Below are 11,027 nucleotides of genomic sequence, written 5' to 3'. Positions count from 1 at the left end.
TAATAATCTTTATTACATAATCGTATTCTTATTTGGATATTGACTCAGAAAAAAGAAAATTACAATAAAGACGAAAAACTGAGGAAGTAGCCAAATGGAAGCTCTATGTAATGTACAATAGTCGTTATTTTATGCATATTCAAATATTAGAAACACACCATTTTTTGAAAGTTATTCAACAATGTCAAACACTTACCTAATACTTCTGTATCTTTGCTTTCAATAATTTCAAAATCATCCTCAATTTCTGAATGTGTTGTACATGTACATTTGTCAAATGGTTTCTCCAAGGGTTCACAGGAAGTGCCCACATTCTTGTATTTCACAACTTTCCTCGAATGCGATATAGGCTCCTGGCTTCTGAAACCAGAATCACTTTGTGATGTTTCAATGTCGACAATGCTTCTTTTTCTGACCCTTTCTCTGGCCTTTTTCTTCTCTTTAACTTTTGGGGTACAATTATGGAGGACGTCACTGTCGTTGTCGCCATCGTAACATAGCTGACCTGTACGTTCTCCCGAACTGTTGGCAGCATCTATAAAACATATGCATGAAGTTATAAATGTAAGTTATTTTGCATACTTTACATTCACCTGATAACAATATCAACGAATACGGTACCATTTAAAGAGCGATAGTACTGACAATACAACAAAGACATAGAGTATTCTGATAATTGCAATTTGGAGCTTTAGTTTCAGAGTAGGGCTTCTCTAATGTTCTTTTTTCTTCTTCATGTTTTGCACATAACAGTCACAGTTTTGGGGAATGTTGTTGAAATATGTAACTAAGGATAACAATCACTGGTTGAAATTTCACGATTTGTTCAATATCGACTATCTTTCCCCGTAAATATAATTGATTAGGTGTTTCATAAGGATAATAAAACACTGTTATCTTACCTATGTTGTCAGTCGATTGAATTGCTGGGATGTTTTCATTCAAACAATTAGGACTGTCTGTGTAATTCACGTCAATTGGCCAAGAATCTTCCGCTACAGACAAATTATTGATACATTTAAGTATGATATTTAAATATATTGTAACTATATGAATTGTTGGTTAAGACAGGTTGTTCTGCATGTACCGTTTGAATGCTTCAAGAGGTCATGAGAAGAGTAGTCAAGCATTACTACCCTGGCAATCAACCTTAATCTTCAGTTGCAATGAAGTTTGAATCTGGTCAACACTTGTCAGACAAGTTGAATAGTTTCAGTAATATGCGGTGACTTAGATGAATATTTGTCATATTGAGAAATTGTTGATTACAGATACAAAAAAGCCATACCGTGAAATCTTTCTCCATCAACAATAGTGGATTTAATGCGCTTTGTAGATCCATCCGGCCCAACGTGGAAGGTGACAACAGTTTTCGATTGTCGTGGTCTCAACTTTATGTAGACAGCATTGTATCCCCGCATGCAATACTCTGCCAGAGGTGTGCTGTCATCATCCAGAAGCCGTTGACTGATGAGACATATGATACTTAATTGAGAGATTTGACAACCTTCCTTATTGCTCACGAGTTGCTTTAACAGCTGGACATTTGCTTTAGTGATGTTCATTATAGGTATATTAAAAAACTTTTTTCCAGGAAATTTTACTCTAAAAATTCGCCTATTCTGATGGATCTCTAAGTCGAGTGACAATCCAGTATTCCTCCCTTTGTTTAAATGCTTACTAATTGTTTGGTTGTCTAAGAGCTCCTCGTTCCCTTTTTTCAGGATCTGTCTTGATAATGGAACTCTAAGTGCTTTTCCTATGTGGCATTTTAGTTGATAGATCTCAGTGAAGCTATTCATATTGAAATCGTACACTTTATTCTCCTGGGTGTTGACTTGAACATTTACCATACTTGCTTTCTCAACTAATACCGTGGTTAGAACTTTCTTAGTGTCTGATGTATATGCTGAAACTAACCTATTATCACCATCAAGAGCTGTCCCATTGATGCTCAGTCTATGCTCCGATTTCAATATACCAAATTTACATTCAACTATACTTTTCAGTTCACTAACAACACAGGATGACAGGTCCACGAAGACGAATTCAATTATTTCTTTATCGGAGCCAATTTCTGAATTTCTCAAGGTTATTGCCAGTGTAGATTGATGTTTCGGAGGCGAGAGGACTACAAGCTCCAATGGAACGTGTCCTGGTAGTTGTGAGCTTTTTGCCGACAGTTTTTGAAGTGAAGTTGAATCGTCAACGTGCCCTCCTTTATGAGTCACTAGAAGTTCTGTTCTACTCTTTAAATCATATTCATCATGTAACAACTTCTTGATGCACCTAATTGTTTTAATCTGAGATACTCCAATTGGACCGATCGAGAGTTTACATATTTTGTCATTATTTTTTCCAAGGTGACCAGTGACCACTTTTAGAATTATCGGGACCTCGACGTCACAGTCTAGCATTAAAGGTTTCGAAAATCCACAATCTTCCAAGATTTTTTCGTGACCAAGACATTTTTCAGAAGATATGCGAGTAACCCCAAGTTTGGATACACCTAACACCTGTCCAGCTGCATCAAGTATATTTTTTATCATTACTGACTTTCGCACTAACAAACAAATAAATGGGCTTCCCCAGGTTACTTTGCATTTTTTTGAAGTTCGCAGAAAAAGGGGAAAGGATTGAGCATCTTCATGTGGGTGCTCAACAACACAAAAAAGAACGTCTCTGGGTTTAGGTATCATGACCCTAACAATATTGTCACCCCTTAAAGCATACACACTTAGCCATTCAGGTTTTATCTCAGTTTTTGGATAGGACTGGATTAATGATATTATTTCTTTTTTAAAATTATCATAATTGGAAGGTACACTCGGAATATTAAATACATCTGACACGGTGCTAGTTCGAAGTTTAGAGCCGACTGAAAGCAAACTGTTCTGATCGGAAAAATTGAATTCGTGTAGCTCCATTGTATTATGATTTCCAGCAACTGAAAAAAAGAATATATTCAATAAATAGAAGTTGTCAGTTGAATCTAAAAGGTGAATTTAAGATCGGAATTCACATATATGTTATATCGAAATATAGCTTGGTAAATATAAAACGAATGTTGCATCCATCTCAAGTACTATTGAGTTAGCCGTGTGCTATCTGAATACCCTCAATAAATGAGATTCGTTTTGATACTGGAATAATTAAACACATAATATAAATAGTCATTAAATATGCAAGTGAAAGATCATTGTGTCAATTACATAAAGTCATGAACATTAACTTATATATGTCATTCCCGCTTGGTTAGATTACAAATCAAATCAAAGTTTGACAATGATGCCTTGTTTTGAATTATTTGGCATAAATACTCTATGTGTTCTGTATATTTTGAAGTAGCGCCACACCAGTGTGTGACGTCACGTTTAGTGGGCCTTGTCAAAATACGATATGATTTGTTGGTGATCCGCCACGAGGGAAGAACCGAAGCAGATTAATGTGTCATTGTTAGTTTAGCTGGCGAAATACACACAACTTGTAGTTGACTTCAACTGATATTAAAGTATAGATGCAGGTTCGTGGGCACTCAAAAAAAAAACGATTTAAAATGTAGAAAACAGGTACAAACATTCTCTCTTTCGGATGTTTAGCAAGATTTAGCAAGACATAAATAATAAAAAAGAAACATGGTGAAACGAAAGTAATGATGAATCTCCATATTATGCACTATATTCAACATTTTACAAAACTATAATAGGTTTAGATTTGAGACTGTTACAGCAAAATTCTTTCCGAGTAAAAGATTATGCAAATTAATCATTATCACCACTTGTGTTTTTCAGTTTGCCAGGGACGTTGAAATCTAAATAACTCTGGCAATTGTTGTTTATTTCAAATGAAACTTTCACACTATGCTTGTCAGTTTAATAACAAATTAACGCCCAGGTATTGATAGCATATTACAATATTAGTTGTCAGGCTGCCTCATGTATGCCATATATTCAATCCCGGTCAGTATTTCACACTTCGGATGTCATTGCCCGAGAATACAACGCTTTTAAAATAAACCTAGACGTCTTTTTGTTCGTAATGACGTCGTCGAAATAGCGTGGAAATTCCAAGTTAAACTGACAAAAACTGTGGAAGGTAAAACTAGTGAATCTGGAATCAATAAGTTCATGAATCTGAATCTGAATCTAACCAAATCAATTTATTCTGAGCATGCTCAGTTGTATAAGTTGTGAATCCGGAATCAATAAATTCATGAATCTGAATCTAACCAAATCAATTTATTCTGAGCATGCTCGGTTGTAAAACTTGTGAATCTGGAATCGATAAATTCATGAATCTGAATCTAACCAAATCAATTTATTCTGAGCATGCTCAGTTGTAAAACTTGTGAATCTGGAATCAATAAATTCATGAATCTGAATCTGAATCTAACCGAATCAATTTATTCTGAGCATGCTTGGAGAGGTAATTTTTGATGAAAATCGTGAAAAGGACCTACTTAGAATTTTCAGATCTGGAAAAAAAATGCTGTGCATAGTCAAAATAATATTTTCATCAACCTGCCAAGTTTCATTGATATCTGCTGCAGAATTTCTGAGGAAATGTTGGAGACGGAAAACGGGAATTAAAACCCGATTTAGAAGTCCCCTTTTCAGGATGCGCCTGAACGGGGACTAAAAATACTGTGTATGATACACTTTTTCGCGATCTCCGATGAAAAAAAAGCTAAGTTCAATACTACCGAACATGGTCATACAACGTACTTTGTGACATCGCAACCGATCAATGTAACCAAGATGGCATGACTTTTCCCCGTGGTGTTAAAAAACAGCATCTCGTTGCCGATTTTGTTGTAATTTCCAGGGTATTTTTTAGTTATTTTCAAATAACCGGTGATTTTACGTAGGTGTATTTTGACATTGAACAGCTAGTTACCAATCATAGCAACAACAGTGGTGTGTATCCATTGCATCGCAATGCTATCAGCACGGTGATCGTTACAGCGAAACAAAAATTGTTTACTTTGGTGTCAAAATGCCTATCAGTTTTATGAGATCAAATTGATAACATGACACTATGACAGTTTTCACGCAAGGTTGTAACTTCGTCCGTTTTTTCTAAAATTGTAAACATATTTATTTATTTTATTTGGACGCTCATTTTTAACAACTGACAAACATAGTGTGAAATGTTCACGAGAAATACACAATAATTGTGAGAGCTATTTAGATTTGAACGTACATTTTAACAGTAAGAAAAAGCAAAAAAAAAAAAAAAGTCCAGTCACTCAAAGTGCCCACGTACCTGCATCTATACATTAAAAAAATTACATCAGCTGCTTATATTGCTTTATATGTAATGCGTATGTCAATGTCAACATTACTGTGAGTAATGTTGTGGAATACAAATCAGTGACTCTGCAAACTTACCTCTATGAACGTGAGCCCTAAAGAACAAGTTTATATCTGCACCCCACTGATCTCTCAACTTCCGTGTAAGTTCGGAAAACCCCAAAATCATCGTTACCTCTGCAGACCGATGCGTCAACTGTAATGTAATTATAGTGTAACTCCTGCGGAGTAATGTCTATTCGTTTTGCGCTTTGGCGCTGTTTAAGTGCTGTTTTACCTTCTGGTGCATAGCGCCCTCTGGGGTTGAAGGTCTCCAGCGAAGATTAAATAGTTATGACGCAGTTGTAATGTGCGTCCACTTTCTCTAGTTTTTCATGACTATTAGCTGTGACCCGGAAACGAGGTATGATTTTATAGTTTTTTGAACATACACCGATTTCAGTCGATATGATTTTGTGTAATTTTGAAGTCTTTTGCAAGAGAAATCGAGAGTTTTCTGATCGTGAACCCGAGTGGTATAAAATGGTCGTGTCGTGTTGTGTTGGTCTGACCTATGACCCTAATTCGTTCGCACTTGTATTAGCTGTTGATGGCGTTTTACCGCACTATCTCATTCAAAATAATATGTTATTGTATTTGTGTACTTAAGATTGTTATTGTTTTATTTTGCTTCACAGTTTTACGTGATTGTGATTGTGATTGCGATTGCCAATATGACTGATTTATCGTGATTCATGTGAATAAGTTGAACACAGTGAAGAGTGAATAAAACGATATATTGGTGATATAGAACTGAGTGACTTGTCAATATCTTAATCGACACTCATCATATAACACAGTAAAACTCGCCCCTTGGACTATTGAAAGTCATGGCAAGTGGAAAAGACACGCAATATGTGAGTAGATTTGGTAGGCCCGTAAGGATGACAGAGAAGGGCTTCCAGTATGAATCCCAACAGAAACAGAAATTATACGAGACATCTTATAACCAGCTACACCTTAAGATGGATGAAATTTATAGGATGCTGAATGCTAAAGAGAATGCCAGGTTGGTACATAGGCATTATAGGAAGTGGTTACTACTGTCAGAACGGTTCAGTCTCTCTGAACAGAAATACAGAGAGTTGTTAAGTGAGAGTGAATTGCCTCAACATGATCAATTATTTTCTGAGCAAAGACAAAATATGGAGATGTTTAAAACTGCTGTACAAGAATACCTGGCCGCATTTGAAGAAGTTAGTTCCTTCACAGAGGATGATGAAAAGTGTGACTCGCTCTCTCAGACAAGCAGGTGTGGTAGTCTCTCATCCTTGCAGTCTAACACCAGTCTAATGAGACTAAAAGAAGAACAACGTAAAGCTGAGTTAGCCGCAAGAATGGCGGCATCACAAGAAAGACACAAGTTAGATATAGAAAAACAAAGATTGGCAAATGAAACTGAATTATCTCGATTGGAGTTAAAGCGGCTAGAAGAAGAGTTAAGATTAAAGGCAGAAATAGCTGTAAGTGATGCGAGAGCAAAGGTCATAGACGACTTTGAACAGTATGAATATGGGTCAGAGGTCAAGTTTAAACCTGACATTACAACAAATGTAAGCACCCCTCTTAATGATGTTCTCACTGATATTAATGCTGTTAAACACAAGTGTATATACACCCAGCCACAGCGTGAGTTCAACACCTTATTAACTCCAAATAAATCATCATGTCAACAACCACTTGCATCCCCTAATCATGGAAATGGTAAGGTTGAAGTTGATGTTTTATCAAAACTTGCTGATTTGTTAACTAGTAGACAAGATGATCTTCCTAGGAAGGAACCAGAAGTTTTTAGTGGCAACATATATGATTACCCAGCGTGGATACGATCCTTTGAGATCCTGATTGAAGATAGGAAACCGTTGGCCACAGATAGGTTGTATTACCTCAGAAAGTATACAAGTGGTGAGGCTAAAACAGCAGTACAAGGTCTACTGACTTTAGACACCACTGAGGCCTACATTAAGGCAAAACAAATCCTAGCTGAGCGCTATGGTAATCCACTGATGGTCGCTGACACCTACAGAAAGAAAATAAATGACTGGCCATACATCAAGTATGGTAACAGTATTGAGTTAAGGCGATTTTCTGATTTTCTTCAGCATTGTCAGTCTGCAATGAATACAGTTAACTACCTTGTGGTTCTGAATGATCCCGAAGAGCATAGAAAAATACTTCGAAAGCTACCAAAGTCAATAGGTGAAAAGTGGTTAAGAATTGTTGATGGCTGTTTGACCGATCCTCTAAACCAGTCATATCCTTCCTTCTCTCAGCTTTGTAGTTTCATTAGCAAAGAAGCACGTATAGCTTGCAGTCCATTGAATGTGAATTATGATGACAGCAAGACAGAAACAAAGACGAGAAGTGGTAAGAAATGGACAGCTACTAAGAGTTTGGCAACAGCAACAGGAGAAACAAAGAATACTCAAGGAGACTCAGCCACTCAGACTGGCTTCACTGGTAACCTGAAACGATGTGTATTGTGTAAAGAAACACATGATTTGGTGTACTGTAAGCAATTTCAAAGAATGACATTGAAGGATAGATATGCCACAGTGATAAAACATGGTTTATGTTTAGCCTGTTTTAAATGGAGACACAGAAGATGTGATTGCCGAAATAAGATGTGTGATATCTGCAAGTGATTACACCCAACCCTTCTACATGACTACTCTTATAATGCCATCAGAGATCCAATAAATAATGAAGATGTCTCTGTTGATACGAGTCCTAGGTTGGAATGTGCCACTTCACACAGAGTCGAGATAGATCACCAGAGGGATTCCTCTTTACCATGTTCCCATTCTCTTATAATTCCTGTTTTCCTGCACCATAAGAGCGTACCTAACCAACAAGCCACTGTTTATGCTCTGTTGGATCCTCAGTCTGACTCTTGTTTTATTACAAAATCTATGATGGAGAAGATAGGCGTAAATGGTCCAAACATTCAAATAAAGTTATCAACGATGCTGGCCGAAAAGGTAATTGAGTGTAACAAGATAGATGGACTAGTTGTTATGAATATGGACCGTTCCATAAATATTGCCTTACCAGCAGTCTTCTCTCGAGAATGTATACCTGCCAGTCACAGCCAAATTGCAAGGCCTGATACAGTCAGCAGATGGCCACATCTTATGCAAGTTTCCAAGTATTTACCTCCTTTCAGAAAGGATATTGAGATTGGTCTTCTGATTGGTATGAATTGTCCTCGTGCTTTGAAACCCAGGGAGGTCATACCTGGCGATGATGACGATCCCTATGCAGTTAGAACCGATCTTGGCTGGGGCGTCATTGGTGTAATGAATAGTCCAGATTATGATCTGAGTAGCTACTGTCAAGTGATAAATACTGAAGGTAAAAGATGTCACTTCACCTACCGAACCCAAGTCAAGGAGATTAGCCCCTTACAGGTCAATAAAATGTTTGAGCAAGATTTCAACGAAAGGAAGTCTGAAGACAAGATATCTCTGGAGGATAGACAATTCCTACAAATTGTTACAGATGGAATTCACCAAAGAGAAGATGGCCATTTTGAAATGCCCCTCCCATTCAGAGAACCTGAAATCAGTCTTCCTAATAGCAGAGCTCAAGCAGAGAAACGTTTACAAAGGTTGAAGTACAGGTTACTAAAGGATGACCAGTTGAAGACAGACTATGTTGAATTCATGAGTAATATTATAGATAGTGGTTATGCTGAAGCAGCCCCTCATGATAAAGAACATGATAATGATTTGAAATGGTACATCCCCCACTATGGTGTTTACAATCCCAACAAGCCAGGGAAGGTCCGAGTTGTGTTCGATTGTAGTGTTGAATATCAAGGACAAGTGCTTAATCATCACCTACTTCAGGGCCCAGACCTCTTAAATAACCTGACTGGTGTTCTGTGCCGTCTCCAAAAGGAACCTGTGGCAATTATATGTGACATTGAAGCCATGTTCATGCAGGTCGGTGTTGATATTAAGGATCGCAATTATTTGGGGTTTCTTTGGTGGAAAGATGGTGACCTAACCCAAGAACCTTCAGAATACAGAATGACTGTTCACTTGTTCGGTGCGACATCATCCCCAGCATGTGCAAACTTTGCATTGAAAACTACTGCAGATGTTAATGAAGATGAATCTAATCTAGAAGCAGCAGATTTTGTGAGGAATGACTTTTACATGGATGATGGACTCAAGTCAGTTCCTGATCCCACCCAAGCTATCAATCTGATCGAAAGTTGCTCACAGTTGTGTGCCAAGGGAGGATTTAAGCTCCACAAATTTGCTAGTAATGATAAACGAGTTGTCGAGAATATCCCTGTTGATCTGAGAGCCAAGGATATTCAGAGCTTTGATATTTGTCATGATAATCTTCCAGTGGAAAGAGCACTTGGTGTGTATTGGTGTTTAGAGTCTGATATTTTTCAGTTTCGAATCAAGATAAAGGATAAACCCTTCACCCGCAGGGGTATATTGTCTACTGTTAGCTCGATTTTTGATCCCCTTGGTTTGGTCTCTCCAGTTTTGCTTATGGGGAAAAGGATTTTGCAAAGATTAACCAAGGATGGAATGGATTGGGATGATCCAGTCCCGGAAGATACAAGATCGCAATGGGAAAGGTGGAGGCATGAGTTGTCTCTTTTGGCTTGTCTCAAGGTGCGTAGGTGTTACAAAGGTGATGATATTGTTGAGCTTAGTACAGTTGAGATGCATCATTTTTCTGATGCTAGTCTTCTCGGCTATGGTCAGTGCAGTTACCTGAGGCTACAAGATAATCAGGGTAATGTTTCTTGTTCTTTAGTGATGGCCAAGTCTTGAGTAGTTCCTGTGAAACCAATCACCATACCAAGGTTAGAGCTTACGGCAGCAGTCACTTCTGTGTTGGCGAGTGAGTTCTTAAATAAGGAACTGAAGTATGATGGTATTTCTCATTTCTTTTGGTCAGACAGCAAGGTTGTATTAGGGTACATTGCAAATAAGTCTACCCGCTTTCACATATTTGTAGCCAATAGGGTACAGAAAATTCAAGATCATACACAGCCAAGTCAGTGGAGATATATTGAATCAAAGAAGAACCCAGCGGATATTGCTTCAAGAGGTTCCAGTGCAGATGATTTAATCCATAATTCTATCTGGTGGAAAGGTCCAGTACTTCCACAGTAGAAGACAGAGCCATTTATGCTTGATAATGCAGACCCAGAGATTAAGAAGACGGTATCAGTTCTGCATACAAGCACCATACCAGATGAATATGAAGATATGCTGAGTAGAGTAGAGTACTTTTCTGACTGGCATCGATTAAAGAGAGCCATAGCAGTTTGTCTAAGATTTAAACAGAGGTTAATGAACCACAAGATTTCAAAACCGAAAGTACACTTGATGAATTCAGCAACGATTAAACAAAACTACATTCCCGTGAATGTGGATGAGATGCAACAGGCTGAAAAGCTGATTATCAAAATGGTACAGAGCAGAGACTTTGCCGATGAGTTACAGACGTTGAGACACAGAGTTCAAGAATTACAAGTCTTGCCAGGGAGAATTCTAGATCAGTACCAACTGTGAAGAAGACAAGCTCATTATTCCGACTAGATCCCTACCTAGATGAGGAGGGAATTATACGTGTAGGAGGAAGGATTCGTAGAGCTAACCTTCCAAAGGATGTTGCCCACCCTATTCTACTTCCTAAGAA

The 11,027-nt window shown here is 37.8% G+C and overlaps 1 protein-coding gene and 1 long non-coding RNA gene across 2 annotated transcripts; both read left to right on the top strand.

Annotated features, from left to right (window-relative positions):
- The first annotated feature begins 5,565 nt into the window (after positions 1-5,565).
- Positions 5,566-6,104, top strand: LOC144352937 (uncharacterized). Its single transcript, XR_013420717.2, has 2 exons — positions 5,566-5,715; positions 5,990-6,104. It is a non-coding gene; the product is annotated as an uncharacterized LOC144352937 (long non-coding RNA).
- A 2,162-nt stretch (positions 6,105-8,266) lies between these two features.
- On the top strand, positions 8,267-10,498 carry LOC146732743 (uncharacterized). Its single transcript, XM_085491932.1, has 2 exons — positions 8,267-10,115; positions 10,281-10,498. The coding sequence occupies exons 1-2, from the start codon at positions 8,267-8,269 to the stop codon at positions 10,496-10,498; spliced, it is 2,067 nt and encodes a 688-aa protein (XP_085348058.1).
- The last annotated feature ends 529 nt before the right edge of the window (positions 10,499-11,027 follow it).

This window comes from Saccoglossus kowalevskii, chromosome 17, assembly GCF_978046115.1.
Source record: "Saccoglossus kowalevskii chromosome 17, keSacKowa6.1, whole genome shotgun sequence".
NCBI classification, from domain to species: domain Eukaryota; kingdom Metazoa; phylum Hemichordata; class Enteropneusta; family Harrimaniidae; genus Saccoglossus; species Saccoglossus kowalevskii.
The sequence above is the reverse complement of the archived record's forward strand: the minus strand, read 5'-3'. Positions and strand labels throughout refer to the sequence as shown.

Excerpts from the sequence above, each read along its gene's own strand:
- LOC146732743 (XM_085491932.1), top strand. The coding sequence starts at position 8,267 with ATGGAGAAGATAGGCGTAAATGGTCCAAACATTCAAATAAAGTTATCA. Across the intron at positions 10,116-10,280 it reads GAGGCTACAAGATAATCAGG|ACAGCAAGGTTGTATTAGGG; the intron begins GTAATGTTTCTT and ends TCTTTTGGTCAG.